Source organism: Callorhinus ursinus, unplaced genomic scaffold, assembly GCF_003265705.2.
Source record: "Callorhinus ursinus isolate GAN/ISIS: 27379988/994484 unplaced genomic scaffold, GSC_fseal_2.0 scaffold2, whole genome shotgun sequence".
NCBI lineage: Eukaryota > Metazoa > Chordata > Mammalia > Carnivora > Otariidae > Callorhinus > Callorhinus ursinus.
Window position 1 is genome coordinate 21407304 of NW_027397064.1, and position 18790 is coordinate 21426093.

The window sequence follows — 18790 nt, forward strand, 5'->3', positions numbered from 1 at the left end:
TGCTCAGCGGGGAGTTTGCTTCTCCCTATCCCTCTGCTGATCCCCCTGCTTGTGCTCTCTCTCTCTGTGTGTGTCAAATAAATAAACAAAATCTTTAAAAAAATATGGCTTTGTTAACACAACTTCTACCTTTATTACTGATAATAGCAGAGCAATATTTTAATCTGGTTAAGTGAGACATGATGAGGCTGTTGAGTACTACTGTCAACACAATATCATCACAGTATAATCAACTAGTTGTTCTAAACTCCAAAGCTGGGATGAGCCTTTGTTACAAGTAGCAATGTTTAATTGGATTTACAACTTCAGGAAGGAAAAAAAAAAACAAAACAGAAAAGTTACAGGATATTTTGGGTCTAGGCAGAATGGAGGTGACAAATCTAGAAATATAACTGAATTCAAATGTCTCAAAACAAGCTGGAGGTCAACTATGGCAGATGAACAAAGTAAAATATTTTAAAAGAAAAGTCATTTTTGCTCATGAAAAACCCATAGTACTAAGCATTAGAAGGTATGCTGGTGAAATGAATGATATTAAGATTGATGAAGTATCATACAAATATAGGATATTATTCTAATAGGCCTCTTATGTTGAGATGAGGTCTCTGAGCAGTTTCCCATTGCTTCATTGTTCCAGAATGCATACCAAAATACTCCAAAATTCTCACTGATATAATTTTTACCCTACAATGAAAACACTTTCCCCATGTAAGCTTACAGAGAAGCAAATATCTTCAAGGAGATTCTGAAAAACAAACCAAACCAAATTAATCACAAAATATTGTTGTTAGTCTGATAGTAGTAAAAGTTAAGCACCTCTAAATGTTATTGATGTCAAAATGTCTCTGTATATGTTTTCATAGCAGTAATGAGTAAATTTTCTATTGATATGAAAGTGGAGTGTAACAAGACCATGAACTATCTCTTCCTCAACAGAACATTCAGCAATGCTCATATAAATGTCATTCCTGCTTTTTAAGGAAGAAAGTGTTGCAAAGGTAACAATAGTTTATCAAATTGCCCATGATCATAATGTCATTAGTTGCTGCCTATTAGCAATGTCTGCAACATTTAGATTTCTGTAATATTTTATATAATTGAGTCTGTGACTTACATCTCACTCTGTCTTTAGACATAAATAAGGATCATAATTTTGCTGTGATTTAATCACCCATAATTAATAGTAAACTGATTTACTGATTATTCTTTAACTTGATCAAATATATTGGCTCTTTTTAAAAATATATTTAATTAATTAATTAATTTATTTAAGAGAGAAGGTTAGGGGAGCAGAGGAAGAGGGATAAGCAGACTCTACAGTGAGCACAGAACCCAATGTGGGGCTCAATCTCATGACTCTGAGATCATGGCTTGAGCCGAAAGCAGGAGTCAGATGCTTAACTGACTGAGCCAACCAGGTGCCCCTATATTGGCTCTTTTTTTTTCCTTTTTTTTAATTAACATAATGTATCATTTGTTTCAGGGGGACAGGGACAGGTCTGTGATTCATCAATTTTACACAATTCACAGCGCTCACCATAGCACATACCCTCCCCAAGTTTCACCACCCAGTCACCCTATCCTTCCCACACTTTGATGGCTGCATAATATTCTGTTGTGTGTGTGTGTGTGTATATGTATGTGTGTGTGTGTGTGTGTGTGTATATATATATATATGTATATATATATCACATCTTCTTTATGCATTCATCTGTCGATGGATATTTAGGCTCTTTCCATAGTTTGGCTGTTGTGGACATTGCTGTTATAAACATTGGGGTGCACGTGCCCCTTCAGATCACTACATTTGTATCTTTGGGGTAAATACCCAGTGGTGCAATTGCTGGGTCATAGGGTAGCTCTATTTTCAACTTTTTGAGGAACCTCCATACTGTTTTCCAGAGTGGTTGCACCAGCTTGCATTCCCACCAACAGTGTGGGAGGGTTCCCCTTTCTCTGCATCCTTGCCAACATCTGTCGTTTCCTGACGTGTTAATTTTAGCCATTCTGACTGGTGTGAGGTGGTATCTCATTGAGGTTTTCATTTGTATTTCCCTGATGCTGAGTGATGTTGAGCACTTTTTCATGTGTCTGTTGGTCATTTGGATGTCTTCTTTGCAGAAGTGTCTGTTCATGTCTTCTACCCATTTTTTGATTGGATTATTTGTCCTTTGGGTATAGAATTTGATAAGTTCTGTATAGATTTTGGATACTAGCCCTTTATCTGACATGTCATTTGCAAATATCTTCTCCCATTCTGTCAGTTATCTTTTGGTTTTGTTGACTGTTTCCCCTATATTGGCTCGTTTAATTTTCATGTGTTATTCTCTTTTGGCAAAACTTTAATTAATCTATACTCTATCTAATGTGCATGCATTTAAAAAATTAAGATAATTTATTATAATAATCTTTTTTAAAAATAAAGATCAGAGTTTATACCATAACCTCCAAGACCATCCACGGCTAACACTCTAACTCAGACCTCATATTTCTCTTCACATGACCTCACACACAGAAAATATGGTTCTGATGTAGAGACTGTACTGCTGTTCTTTCTGCCTGGAATCTTCTTCCTCTTTATAACCACCTAATCTATTTTCTTAATTCCTTCAAGTCTAATCATCTCTGAATATCTTCTCTCAAGTAATAGTCCACCTCATCACTCTCCACTCTCATCTTAATTTTTTATAGTACTTATCGCCATTTGGCACATATGTTGGTGTTGATTCTATTAGTTATTTATCATGTCTCCTTCTGAGCCTTCCCCCCAAGTAGAAAGAAAGTTCCATGAGAGCAGAAATATATATATAAGTATATATAATTTATGAGTATATATTATATTCATCGCTCAGTTCTCAGCATCTAGAATAGGGGAAAATAAATATTTCTTGAAAGAATTAAGATCATCAAAAGAGACAAGGGCCAGACAGGTATCAGAAAGGCATTGTGATGGTTAATCTTATGTGTCAACTTGGCTAGGCCACGGTACCCATGGTACCCAGTTTTTTATCTGGTGTTTTTTAAACACCAGTCTAAAGGTTACTATGATGGTATTTTTATATGTGGTCAATATTTAGATCAGTAGACTTTCAGTAAAGCAGATAACACTCCATAATGTGGGAAGGCCTCATCCAATCAGGGGAATATTTTAAGAAACAAAGACTAGGGTCCCTGAGAAAAAAAGGAATCTGCCTTCATACTGACTTTGGACACAAGCTGCACACACAAACACACACATACACACACCCTTATTGAGTTTGTTTCTCTGGATACTCCTGACTAATATAAGCATTTTTTTTCAAAGATTTTATTTATTTAGTAGGGAGAGGAAGCTCAAGCAGGGGGAGTGGCAAGCAGAGGGGGAAGCAGGCTCCTCCTTGAGCAGGGAGCCCGATGTGGGACTCGATCCCAGGACCCTGAGATCATGACCTGAGCCGAAGGCAGACGCTTAACCAACTGAGCCACCCAGGCGCCCCAATATAAGCATTTTCTATGCAAGCATATTGATGTCAAAAAAATATCACTATAATAAGTAGATTAAACTCATCATTCCAAAGATACACAAGTCAGATTGAAAAAAAAAGCAAAAAAGTTAAAAAATAAAAACAAATAAAAAATTCCCACAAAAAGATACAAAACATTAAAGTACAGAGAGAAAGATTATGAGGGAATATGATCCCTCCCCACCCAAAAGAAGAGGGTACCAGTTTTTATTGTGAGACAAAATGGAACTTAAGGAAAAATCACCATGAAAGTGGTGTTATACACTGATAAAAGGAAAACAAGATCAATAAGATATAGTGATTATGAACATATGTATCTAAAAAATATAGCCTCAAAATATATGCAGCAAAAACTGAAAGAATTACAAGGATAAATTAATTAACACTTGTGGTTAAAGATTTTAACATACTCATCTCAGAAACTGAGAGCTCAAGTAGTCAATATATAAGAAATGTCATAAATGATTTAAATAACCAGTAAATAAGCTCAAACTAAGAGTTCCATAAAAATGTTTGAACTCCAAAAAGATACACATAGATGGATTCTTTTTGATTACACAAGGAACATAGGAAAAATTGTCCATACTAGAGGCCACAGAAGATCAACTAAAGTGAGCCACGTTCTCTAATATAATTTAATACAATTTGAAATTTTGAAAAGGATAACTCAAAAATCCCAGGAAACAGGAAGTCCACTAAATGCTTTTGAAAAAGAAAAGAGAGTGGTTTCACATTCATATATTAATACTAGAACATCCAGTAATAAAAACAGAATTGTACTAGCTCAAAAATAATGTTACCAAAAGATTAGAAAAAAGATTTTGCCTATTTATCCATATGAGGTTGATATATGATAGAAGTAATATCAAGGAACAGTGAGGTAAGGTTTAAATTGTATAGTTGCTGGTATTAGGAAAACTGTCTTACTGGATAGAAAAATTACTTTGAGTCTCTCACTATGGCCATTGAATTATTGTTCCCAACTACTTGCTTCTTTCTTGTAATGGGATTTAAAATTCCTAGCCAATAACATGAGACATGTTCTTTAAACTCTGTAGTATTAGTATATGCCCCATCTAAGTGGCTTTGGGCTTAGCTTATAACTTGCTATGATCATACTATGGACAATAGGATATTAAGCAGATGATATTCGTCATATCCGAAAGAAGATTTAAAAGTGATTGCATTATTTGGTTTTATTTCCTGCTGTGCTTACTGTTTGAGGATTATATGTCCCACAGAGGGCTTGAGGTCCAGAGTGAGCACATACATGGAGTTCAGCTGAGCCCAGGAAAAATGCATCGGGCTGAGTTACCCGAAACTCTCTGTAAATGAGCAAAAAGCAAATCCTTTGGAAGATCCTGGGTTTATTTTTCATTTGTTTGTTATTATTGCAGGAGACACTGGCTGATAACACCTCTTTGCACCTTGAATCAAAGCCCCGAAATGTAAATGTAAGGACAGAAAGAGGAAGATGCAGGAGAATAGTTTTGTGACCTAGCAGTGGGGAAAATATTCTTAAGTAATCTCCCAAAAGAAGAAAAATTACTAAGATAAAAAGAAAATTGTTTTGATTCCATGAAATTTAAAGATTTTAATTCAATAAAAGATACCACAGATGAAATCAGCAAACTCTCGGGGAGAAATCTACAGTTAAAACTAACAGTAAATTAATATACAGGTAATTACTACAAAATCATAGGTCCCCAGAGAAAGTAAACTCAATTGAAAAAATGGGCAAGGGCAATTAATTCACAGATGAGGAAGCCTGAAAGACTGAAAAATGTGTAAAAAGATGTTCAATGTCACTAGTAGTTAGGAAAACGCAATGTATACAGTACCTTCTATACTGGCAGAATTAGAAAATCGAATAACTTCCTGCCTTAGTCTGTTTGGGCCACCATAAAAAAATACTATAGACTGGGTAGTTTAACAACAGAAATTGATTTTCTCACAGTTCAGGAGGCTGGAAGCCCAAGATTAGGGTACTAGCATGGTCAGGTTCCAGTGAAAGCTTTCTTCCTGGCTTATAGATGCTTTCTCCCTGAGTGCTCACATAGCCCTTCCTTGTGTATGTGCACGCCTCTTCTTATAGACCACCAGTCCTACTGGATCATGGCACCACTCTTAGGACCTCATTTAACCTTAACTAACCTCCTAAAAGTCCTGCCTCCAAATACGGTCACATTTGGGGTTAGGGCTTCAACATTATTAATTTAGCAGTGGAGGGTGGGGGGGAAGGATGACACAAATCAGTCCATAGTACTACTAAATGTTGATAATGAGATTTTTTGAAGGACAGTAGACTAGCGGAGTGATTCTGAAGAGCAGTGTGGCAGTGCTTATGAAATTAAGGTACACTCCGTGGCATAGCAAGTCCCCTCTAGAGAAACTCTCACGGAAGCCCACCACCAGGATATGTAGGAAGATATTTAGTACAGCATACATTGAAGTAGCAGAAGTTATAGGAACTTAGGTGCCCATCACTAGTACCATGGACAAATAAAACGATAAGATGAATAAAATAGAATAGTATCCAGTAGACAGAACTAATAAACCTGATAGACATATATTAATATGAATAAAACTTAAGAACATAGCATAGAATAAAAAAGCAAGAGATTGAATGGAATGTATAACAAAATATAGTCTTTAGAAGTCATAGATATGTATAGTCACAAAATATTTCTACATATTCTTCAAAGATAACCTATAAATCTAAGGAAACATATCAAAGACATTTAAAAACTTCCATGGAAGGTGGGGGAGAGTGACAGTAGGGAGGGGACATGAAAGGAGAAAAATAATGGACTCTGATGATAATTATTTTACACTGAAAAGTTTGATTACCTCTGCTCTTGGTACTTGAGGAAGAAGAAGATAAAGAAAAGAGAGGATCAAATGAATGAAGAGAAGGGAGAAAAACAAGAGGAAGAGGAAAAAAAATGAAGGACATAGACAAAAGTGGAAGAAAGGCAGAAGGAGCAAAAGTATTCATTGTCACAGTTAAATTCTGATAGGGGTGAATGGATCCTAATGCAGCATGGATGAAGGAACAAATCAAACATTAGGGGAGGCATAGCAAAAGGAAGAAGCAGTAATCAAAACTTCAAATTAAGCCGAGTCCATGAGAACATAGGTGGATAATTATATCGTTAACATTATAGGAGGGACTGCCTTTTTTCTCCAGTTCCATACACACCTACAGGATACTATTCTTTATCAGTAACACTCTGATGGCACATGTAGCATATTGTGCGAGGAAGAGTTTGACTTAGAGTTTTCAGCACTCCCAGTTATGACCTGCAGATTCATGTCCGTTGCTTCAGTTTTGTAAATACAATCTTCCCTATTTTCACAAATCCCAGAATATAGAACAGCGTCTGGCACTTGGTAGGCTTACGCTAAATATTTGTCAACTGCCCTAAGATAATATCTACCATTAGACCAACAAAAGTACAAGAGAGGGAATGATGAAATACTTGGATAGTAGAAAGCATGGCTTGAAATGCATATCTATTATTCCAAGGTGTTTATCAAACGCATTATTTCAAAATATTAACAGAGTACTGATTTTCTTAATACCAGTACTACACTATATCTTCCTTTAAATTTTTTTTTTCTTTTGGTGGGGAAGAGTACATAGTAAAGGATGCTGCATGAAAATGAATTTAAACAATTTTAATTTATACTCCTCATATTACAAGTGAGAAAAAATACTTCTAAGGTCAATCAGATTTGAGTAAATCATATTTGAATATTGTTCAAAATTCAATTTTAGATAAATATAACTGCGAGTTATCACAAGTACCAACTGTGCAGCTCCATCTCCAAGAGTAGCATGCTATTTGTTCTGGGTTGATTTGCACATCTGTTGAACGGCAACTTCTCTTAAAGGATTATCCTATTAAAAAGTATCAGTTTGGCAGATTAAAGATGATTATCTATTCAATTTTGTATACACAGCCTATTAAAAAGAAGACAAATTCTTGGGCTACTTGACTTTGGGCCATTAAATATGTGTAGATTGCAAATTTTAACTGTTTCATTTAAAATCTAATCACTATTATATGCTATTAGATTAAAATAACACATTCCTCTTAATACTATAATTGTGTGACCCTTAGAAAAATTCAAAGGCTGATTATGCTTTATTTCTTCATACAAATACATTTTTCTTGGTTAATATATGTGTAAAAATGTCATTAGTCATATTTCAAAATGATCTATGCTAGCATATACATGTGATTTTTATTATATCTGCAAACATACAGGCATAGCTAATTATAGGCATTGGGATATATAACTGCCTAGATGATATTAAGATACAGCTTTTCATGCAACTAATTTCTCATACTTGCTACACAGATACAAATCTTTTTGATTTCTTAAATGTATTGAAAAATAATGAGGCATTAGCACATTAATTGTAATATGTATATAACTACTATAAATCTGTTTGAAAAATGCTTCTTACATTAATACTACAAAACAAATCATTAAATATGATGATACTGATTAAGAATTTGTCATTATTTGGACATGTGCCAGATTTAAATTCTTTGTATATAATTATGTATATAAGCTTTGTAACAACTTCCAAGGAGACATTTTGTTTACATAGGAAAACATTTCCAAGTGCCTTTTTGACATGCCTATAATGTTACATTTATACTTCTATGTAGTCAACTATACCAGAGAGCTAAGCAATAATTATAACTATTCTTATTTTAAAAATACTGCACAAAATTAAGAAATTAACAACACAAATATGACTTTTTTGTATCCGAGCAATTGCAGTTGCTGATTGCACCTATATAATGCTGTAATTGGTACGATTAATTATGTTCTGCTCTGATTTAACCAGAACGGGCCAGATTCTTATTACCTTACATAGTCTTGTAAGAAGAGTTTGGTCAAGTCATTAATTTATTAAAATGTTGGGACTTAGGCATTTTTTGCCAAAATTCCTATTGCTACAGAGACCAAATGTATTGCTGGGAGTGCAAGAATAAAAGTTTTGTATTGCTGAGAAATACAGCTTTCATTTAAATTTGAGGCTCAATTTTTAAATAATCTTGACTTCAAATTATATTTCCCTTTTGGATCAAAGGAGAGTGGAATATTTCATTTATATTTGGATATTTTATTTTCAAGTTTTAAGTAGTATAAAATGCATTTAAGTTTTAGTTTAGAATATTATTTTTATCTCACGACACCATGTGCTAATGAATACAAGGAAATACAATGTGAAACTTTGGCTATAAACCTAGTTGATTAAGTCGCCTACCCAAACCTCTCATTTTAGAGATGGCAAAAGTTGAAGTCAACAGAGATTAAGTGTCCTGCTCAATTTCGGGTTACAAATCATAGATGATTTTTTTAGAGCCTCATCTTGTGCTTCACTCAAATGCTCTTTTCTGACTCTTAAGATGACAATAATTTCTAGATGTTTCTAAAAATCAATCCATATTCAGTTATTGGTGAGTATTGGTGATATGAAAACATTATTTTTAAAACTGTGGGTACAATTCCATTAGGGAGGCTTTGCAGTTTGTGCAATGGAGTTGTCATTAGATTATACAACCTTTCAAACACAATCTGAAAGAACAAGACTTTGTAATACATATAAATTCTAGTATATTTTGAAAAAGTCACTAACATTTATTTATATTAATCTGTTGTAATTTATGTAATTCAAATGCATTTTAGTTCTCAGAATTTATGGTCCATTTTGGGGATGATAATCTAAATTTAGCAACTTCTATGGCATTGCCACCAATCAGAGTAGATGGTAGACCAATTGGAACAAGTTCATGGCCATAACAATTTGTACAACTATGAATGCTATCCATGAATTAATATATCTTTGTCAATATGCCTTTAATTAAAGTTTTCAAGGTGTTCCCACTTATTAGCATGTTATTTTCCATACTTGCTATAGGGTAAATAAAATTGCTTCTAATATAGGAAATAGCATTAAAAAAAAGAAAAAAATAGATGTCTTTTTTTTCCCCTACAGATAAAGTATAACCAGTCTCTATGAATCTCTAAATTTTTTATTTACAATTTCCTAGAGCTAAAGATTGAATGAAATGCAATTTGGGTTTTCACAAGACTGTACAAACATGTATATTTATTAATAGGTATGGGTAAATAAAGCTCTCAAAACCCTTTAAAATAGGAGAAATGGAACCAAACTCATAGTATTGTGATGATTAAAAGAACAAGCACCTTGCCCAGTTCCTAGAGTATAGTATACTTCATTCCAGGCATTAATCATCCACTTGGGTCTCCAAGGGAGATACATAATCGATTTCCTCAGTTCTCCCAGTTCTTTTCTCCAGTATCAGAGAGGTCCATATTCTACTTATGCACAAAATGGATTTGTATACACAATAGAGCCACGCAAGCAGGAGAGAAAATAATGGGATTATAAATAATTGAGTAGGGTCATCTGGTCACCTCTTCTCTCATAATTTATCCTCTCTCCTTGTGGCTTTCTTTACTGGGAAAATTATGTGGTAGAATGGGCTTGCTCTTAGGAGGAACAACTTAGGTTAACTCTGCCATGTGTCTTAGAGATAAAACAAGCTAGCTTGTTTTCTTCCATTCTTATTTCAGTTTCTAATCAGGCCAGGATTTAAATAAATGGCAGAAAGAGAGGTCCTGCAGGTGCTCCCATAATCAAGCCCTGCCTGATTCTCTGAAAAGAATTTATATTGAAGTGTGGGTTTGGAGTTCTAGTACCCATTAGGAAGATACAGGCACTTAAAATACCCCCTTGTGCAGAAGACACATCAGGAACCTGGCAGATTATTATTAGGTTATTACTACTAGGTTGTTTTTCTGGGGAGATTCCTGTTGTGGTGGTGGTGGTGGTGGTGGTGGTGGTGGTTTTTCTTTCAGAGACCACAAATTGACAACCAGTGACAGGATTCTGTGCCTTAGTCAGCTTTGAGTCAAACACTGCTAAGTGGTCATCACTGGAATTATTTCAATATTCATAGCAAATGAATCATTTCTCTAACAATGTCATATATCAGTATGAAACTGAATATTATTAGTAAAAGGAAAGTCAGAATAATATAAAGTTTAAATTTTAGTTTCAGGAATTAGACTTGCAAGATATTAACTCTGATGCCACATTTGATCAGCTAGGTGTCACTGGGCTTGTTCTTAACTTCTTTATGTCCCAGTTTTCTCATCTTTAAAAAAGGGACAACTGAAACAATTTCACTGAGTTTAGAGAAGACTAAACAGGTCTTTATATGAGCTAACTCAGAGGGTTCAAAAACATTGGCGAAGGGACTAGAACCAGAGGTGTGGGCTGATGTGGCCTCACTACTGAGGTCATACCCTTCTAATCACTCTCATACAGCAATTTTTTTTCTGTAAAGGACTATATATTAAATATCTTAGGCTTCCTAGGCCATATGGTCTCTGTTGCAAATACTCAACTATGATCTGGTAGTGCGGAAGCGGCCTTAGACAATATGTAAATAAGTGGGTGTGGCTGTGTTCCATTAAAACTGTATATAAATACAGGTCAATCTGGCCCATGGGCAGGAGGTCGCCAATCTCTGCTCTACCTACTGTTCTTCTGAATTGCAAGGTTGTTCCAGTTTGTTTGGTGGATATACAAATGATTCCTAGCCTTGGATGATCTCTGGATTTTTCCTGTTAAGTATTTAGATAGATGTTCCCCTGACCTTAGTCTGTCAGGTATTGATCCTTACTTAGCTAAAGACTGGAGGGGATCTTCTGCAAATCTCCAGAACCCTCTCTCTGTGCTGCAGAGTTGAGCTGGCTTGGCCTCCCTCAACTGCCCACTCTGTTTCCTCAACTCTGAAAGACTGCCAGGTTTCACTTTGGTTTCTATTGGTCCATGAGTATTCTGGGGGCAGGCATAGGGTTCATCTTATTTACTTTCCCTCTCTCAGGTATTATTCTCTTTCACTGCTCAATATTCCATGTCTGAAAACCATTGTTTCATATATTTTAGTTGTTTCAGGTGGTAAGGTAATCTGTTCCTTGTTACTCCATCTTGGCTTGAAGTGGAAGTCCCAATAGGTTTTTAATATTTCACTTACAAGGAAACTGAGGCTCAGAAATATTAAATCTCACCAACACCATTCAGCTAGTAAGGAGTGGAGAGAAAATTCAAAACCAGGGCTTCTAACTTCCATATGAGTTCTTTCTCCATTAGGCTACACCACTTTCATCAGAAGAAATTAACCACAATCTGTTTTTTAAATACAGAACAATGAACTGTAGCTTTTACTAAAAGAAATGGATAAATCCAATGTGAAGCAAAGATTTTGAGGTTATTTTATTATGTTTGAAAAATTTCAGACAGATCTGATGCTTTTTATATTTTCCAGTAGGGTCATTTGTTCTATTTTAGCATTTATATTGTGGTTCTGCTTATGGAGAGTATTTAGGATTGTCTCCAAATGGTGAGAAACCTTGCCCATTTTGATGATGTGATACTGATAAGCTTCCTACTGGAAAGTCCCCAGCTGGCTTAAACTTCAGCTCCTGCATTTTCTAGGGATGTGACTTTTTTGCAAATGTACTGGAATTATCTTTTACAAAGGAGGGAAAAATATTGCTAAACTACATAAAAACATGATGAAATGAGAGATGTGGACAAGTTTATGTATAAACTCTTACATTTCATTTTTATTACTTTCACTACACAATCCCATTTAACATTTTCTGAAATAGTCATAAATTTTTGAATGGTAAAACAAATGGCATTTGAATATGCCAAGTGAGAGATATTATTTAGATAGCAAATATTCACAAAAATATGTAGCATTATATTACCAGGATGCACTCAGTTTAATGAGAAAGGAACACTTATTCCTTTACAAATACCAATATATGTATGTATCTATAAACACAGATAATCTGTGTATGTCACAAGAAATATATTTGCAAACAAAAAATTATGTAAATAATACTGTGCCACATACAATTCCTCTTTTAAATGTGTGAGAAGCTGATTTCTTACAGCAGCAGAAAAGCTAAATTCTAAATGATGAGTCATACATCTTTAAATCTTTTGGTTTTAATTATATGTATATATAATATTTCATATAACTTCACTTCTTAACCATTTAAATTATTTTTAATATTACATGAAAAGGAGTTTATGGCCCTTGTTTCTTTTAGCATTCACTGGTGTTTACACTTTCACTACAAACTGCCTACAGTACCACACAGCCTTAGGCATCTTACTTGCACACCAGTGTGTTCACACATTTTTCTTACCCCTAAAATGGGATGACTTCTAAACCTCTCCCAGCTAAGATAAAACATGATAGATGACTAGACTAGGATTTCCTCATTATAGGATATATATTATCTCTTTGAAACACATTAGAACACTGTAAGACAAGTATTTCCTCCATTATTTTGGACACGATGTTCAAGGAAATTAAAAAATTTGCTTAACACCTAAAAGGTGGTGAAGAACTAAGGGTCTGAATTATAGTCTATATTATTTTCCTACATGACTGGTTTTCAAATATTTTTATCAAAGATATGTTTTTAAAATGATACACTATGAGGAATCTCAATTTTAAAATAGAGAAAGTGCTATTTCATGGTACATATTTACTTTTATAAATTCAAAATGAAAATATTTACTTATGAGGTTAATAAATCATGAGGCAATTTTGATATCCATAAAAATTTGAAATCAAATGTTATGGACAACAGTTTCAGCCTTTCAGTGACCTCTACTCCAATTTATTTCTATATGGTGTTGGATTTGCAATGACAAGAAATTCCTTATTTATAAAGATACATCATTGTATATGGAAACAGTTCTTTTTAAACAGCACACCTCACGATCTCAAGATGCCTTTCAATTAAACTGATCCAGAGACAAGAAATATGATTAGAAATTTTTGTTTCTATGATTATTTAGAATATCTAACAACTACTCACATTCCTCATATTAAATATCACAGAACAGAACGCTATCAATACTTCTACATTTATTTTATGATATTATGATGACATTACATGTATGTTTTCAATATCTTTTCCTTAGGTCCAAGGACATAGCTGAGATAGCAGACCAGAGCCTATCTCATACTAGTTGAGTCCTAACTGTATATAACTGCATGATTTAATTCTGTTACAGAATTTCAACTTAAAAACATGATTTGGCACAACCTACCTAACATGAGCCTCGATAAATGTTAATTGCTGTCAATAGTGTCAATATACTCTTGTTTTTTTGTGGAAAATAATTGTATTATATATGTTTTTATTTGCTAGCTGCTTGGAATAGATAAAAGTATGTCAAATTAATGTGTATTTTGAGCTTATTAAGTTAGATTTGATTTTATCCTCATAGTCCAAATATTTTTATGATATGCTTTTATACTTTTTGTTTAATCTTTTCTTGAACAAATTCATATGAGACACTATGTGTCCTTATCCTTATTTTGATTTTGTTTTGCTCTTGACTTCACTATTCTCTACTCTCTTTTTACCAACATAACTTCTGGCATTTTACTTTATGATTTTCACCTTTCTGTTCAGATCCTCAGACTGAGAGCTTTGTTTGTTTTCCCTAGTTCCTTTTGATATATTTATATCAACTTTTGATATATTTCAACCTTTTTAAATGAAAAGTCACTGAAGACTTCCCCTCTACAGAAGCACAAATTTCCTATTATTCAATGAGTAAAAGGCTTATGACATTAATTTCTCAAACACATCAGAATTAAAGTTAATTGTAGTATGTTCCTTGAAGAAAGGGTCAAAGGGATGGGAAGGTCAGGTTGAAATTATGTTCCCTCAAACTGATAAGGGTTTTCATTAAATGGGTCCCTAGTTTACACTTTCTGTCTTTTATGTTTCTCATTGTTCTGCCCTTGATTCTTATGCTTTTCTTAATATGAATGTATAATCAAGAGTATAGCAGTCACATAGAGAAAAACTAGGTTTGTTGTACCAAGGACTTTAAGATGATATTGATTTGTATGAAGGTAATTTTAAATTAGGTTTGCCTGACTATGCATAGAAAAGAGATTTGGGCTGATGACAAGGACAAGAGAAAGCAAGTAGCAACACAGTTAATTACAGTAAAATACATATCTCTTATTAGTTGTACAGCATTTCAAAGTACTCTTTAACTTCTATTATTAGCAAGTACAGCCAAAATTTTTGAATTTTGTAATTCAAAATTCAAGGACATGAACACTTGAATTGTAGCTCACAATAATAAAAAGGGACTTAAGGATGTAAAAATGTTTATTAAAACTGTTTTTTTTAATATTTATTTATTTATTTGAGAGAGAGAGAGTGCATGTGTACCTGTGAGTGGGGGAGAGGGGCAAAGGGAGAGGAAGAGAATCTCAAACAGACTCCCCGCTGAGTGCAAAGCCCCACAAGGGGCTCCATCTCAGGATGCTGAAATCATGACCTGAACCAAAACCAAAAGTAGAACACTCAACCAACTGAGCTGCCCAGGTACCCCATAGGTGTTTTGTTTTGTTTTGTTTTTAATTTAACTAACTTTAATTGCTGAACCTGTGGCGGGGGCGGGGGATGTCTTAAAGTAGAAGCTGGTCGTCATTGAAAATAATAGTATTATATACATACATATATATATTTATATACATATATGTCTATATATTTATATATCTATGTACAGATACATAGATAGATATTTCACATCAGAGTACATGACCAGCAAAGTTGGGTTTTTTTTGACCAGTAAATTTTTATTTGTTAAACATATATAATAAAACTAAGTTCTTTTACAACTATGATGTCAATGCAGATTCACTATATTGGTAAATATAAGTGGAAATCTTTTTTTTTAAGATTTTATTTATTTATTTGACTGAGAAAGAGAGAGAGAGAGCCAGAGAGCACAAGCAGGGGGACCTGGAGAGGGAGCTGGAGAAGCAGGCTCCCTGCTGAGCAGGGAGACCAGTGCGATGCTGGGCTTGATCCCAGGACTCTGGGATCATGACCTGAACCGAAGGCAGATGCTTAACTGACTGAGCTACCCAGGCGCTCCTGAATTGAAATCTTAATAGGCCTTCACATTATAAAATGAAATTCTCATAGATGGGATGTTTTATGCTATAGAATATTTTCTTTTTTTTAAATTCTGGCAGACCATAAATGGTTTAATGTCAAGAACATTACTAAAAACATTTTTAAAGAAGCCAGTATTATTAGTATGGTTCATATACCAATATGTAATGGGAACACAACTTAAAGTCTGTTAAAAAGACAAACTTCACTGAATTTTAAATTTTAGATATGTGATGACATGAAACCAGTCCTATGAAATCAGTCCTAAAAAAACACACACAATTATCTTATATCTCTAGAATTGCTCCTAGTATATATATACTTCTGGACTATTGAATTAGTATGTACAATTTTTAAATAAAACATCATTATTTCCCTTATATGTATTTTATCTTTATTTCTTCATCTAAAATTACCATTTCTATAATTTTGATCTACTACAAATAAATATCAAAGATTTAAAAAACTCACAAAATTTCACAAGGTTTAAAACATGTACGATGCTAGCAAAGGAAAGTTATATTATCTAATAATAGATACACATTATCTAGCATAAACTCTCATTAAAGATACAGCTGTAACTGTAATTTTAATCTTTTAAATAGATAACTGGAAACACTGTATGTTGCTACACTATTCATTAACAGCAAGTGTAAAATATTTTATCTGTTTGACAGTGTTTATATTACTACAGAAAAAATGCTAAACATAATGAAATAATAATATTAAAATTATCAGTTATAATTATTGTTGCACATGGATGCAACAATAAGATGAATGTACATCTTGAATTAATTGTAAAATTAAGAGATAAACAATAATTTATTAATTATAAGACTAAAATATTCCATTTAAAATGTATTTTAAGTTTTGCCAAACTTTTTTCTACTCTTAGCCATTTTGCCTTCAAAAAACCCAATTTACTTACCTTGGATGGTGATTCTAAAGGATATAGACTCCAAATTTTTCATGACACTGCTAGGAATTTGTGTTATCTATATCATTACACACTTATCTCCTCTATTATCTCTTCCTTTATATATATGATAAATATAATGTCTTCATAATGTGACATAATAAGAAATATAATGTAAAATAAAATATATTCGAATATAATATTAGAACAAAAATTTACATAGGGGGAAACACAGTAAAATTAGAGTGGAAACAGAAAAGAGTTTCAGAACAAATGTTAAAGTTGTTAGCTTGGTCACAAACATTAAACAAAAAAGATCCTACCTGATGAATCAAAGTTCACCTCATTGCCAGGACTTGGACCTATATCAATGGACACAATTGGTGAGAGCTTCCGAAAGTCCCATAGTTTTGTTACTCCACAAGCATCACAGGATGCTATCATGTGACCCTTTAAAGTATTTAAAAAAGAAATTATATACATACACACACATATATATTACATATATATAAATATATATATAGTGACTTAGTCAACAAGGAAGATTTGTGTTACAGTTTTATTAAATCCACGAGAATGCACTCTTCTAAACTAAAGTGTTCATTGTATTTTTGTCTTGGACATAAAATTGTTATAAAATGATAATTTACATATACATAAAATCCTATACTAAATTTTGGAAGATGATTTTTCAGGAAATCATTTTGATTATTTTAATTATATGAGAATATATAATAAAATAAAAAGGTACATACCCACGTAATTCCTCTCTCTCTCTCTCTAATATATACACACATATATATAATGTTTATGATATATGTGATCTATACATAAAACTACATACATGAGAACATTGCACTAAAAGTGCACCTCACTCTATATGCTTGCAGTTTGTTAGCACTGATGATTTATATACTTCAGATACAGTAAAAATAAAACAGAGGTAGGAAAACAAATATACACAAGGAAAGGAGAGTTTTTATCATGGTGGGAGAAGAACGGGGGCCAAGTGAAATCTATGGCAAGGAAGCAGTACATATTGTGATCTGTGAGACAAAATTATTAGAAATATTTGGGGCTATTTTGGTAATGTGCAATGGAATAAGGAAGAAAATAAGTGGCTAAAGGGGATGGAATACAAAAGGAATCGTGGATGGATTCAAGTGTAATGGGAATAGGGGCAGATATTTTCTCATTATAGAAGTAGCAGCTCAGGTCCATCAGTTTGAAGGTCAAGGTCTGTCTCTACCCTTTCTGCTAGTTTCTCAGGAAATGTTTATTGAGCATCCACTTCACGTCAGAAACTGGGATATAGTGATGATTAAAGGGGTCTCTGCTGTCTAGCAGCTCATAATCTTTACTCATTCTTATCATAGTATCATTTAATTTTGTTGTCCAGCTGAAAATGAATATTGGCCATATTAGGCTCATACATACGTTTATGATAAGTGATTACACTTTATATTGTTTCCAATTAGATATAGAGTTTCCTTTTCAGTTCCAGCTTAATTTTTTTTTAAGATTTTACTTATTCATTTGAGACACAGAGATACAGAGAGAGAAAGCATGAGCAGGGAGAGAGGTAGAGGGAGAAGCAGGCTCCTCGCTGAGCCAGGAGCCCGATGTGGGGCTCGATCCCAGGACCCTGGGATCATGACCTGAGCTGAAGGCGGACGCTCAACCATCTGAGCCACCCAGGCACCCCGAGCTTAATTATTTTTAATTTCAAGTCAAAAAGAATCCTCTCACTTTTTTCCTAAATATTCTAAAATGTTAAAAATAATAACTTGATTATTGTACAATTATGCTTATCCTTTTGAACTAGATAACATGATTTTTTTTCTCATTTACTTCTTGATTCTATCCTTTCTGGGGAAAAAAATGTGCATTTTGTATTACAGTCCAAGGGGACTCTTTGTTTTTCCCTAAACAAGTCAGTAATGCAACAAATGCCATCAGTCTTAAAATTAAAGAGTTGTCACTGGCAAAGCAATACAACCTTGTCTCCAGTCTAATAAATGGGATGTTTAATCTTTTTTATGACTTAAAAGGAACATGCAGAACTTGGAATGTTTTCAAATATGTAAACATGTATTGTAAGAATTGTGAAGAATCAGTGAATTTAATTTTCAGAAAAGACGAGTTCTCAGTATTAGCAGGAAATATTAATGCTAGAAATTAGAAAAAACCCTTTCCAGATATAAGGGTTTTCAAATATCTTTCAGAGATGACAGAATGAAATCTTTTTTTTTTCAACTTTGAGAACAGAATAGATATATTATAATGGTAACTTAATTTG

The 18790-nt window shown here is 33.6% G+C and overlaps 1 protein-coding gene across 5 annotated transcripts in view; it reads right to left on the reverse strand.

Annotated features, from left to right (window-relative positions):
* Positions 1-18790, reverse strand: part of SPAG16 (sperm associated antigen 16) — a 952656-nt gene that overhangs the window by 245623 nt on the left and 688243 nt on the right. For 4 of the 5 annotated variants that reach the window (XR_012374325.1, XM_073879053.1, XM_025892134.2 and 1 more), the window contains one exon: positions 16815-16941. Coding sequence is in view for 4 of the 5 variants with exons in the window: in XM_073879053.1 (XP_073735154.1) it covers positions 16815-16941 (127 nt within the window). In the remaining variant the exon portion in view is untranslated. Of the gene's footprint in view, positions 1-7301; positions 7408-16814; positions 16942-18790 lie in introns of those variants that run through there. The other variant, XM_073879060.1, reaches the window with a different exon arrangement.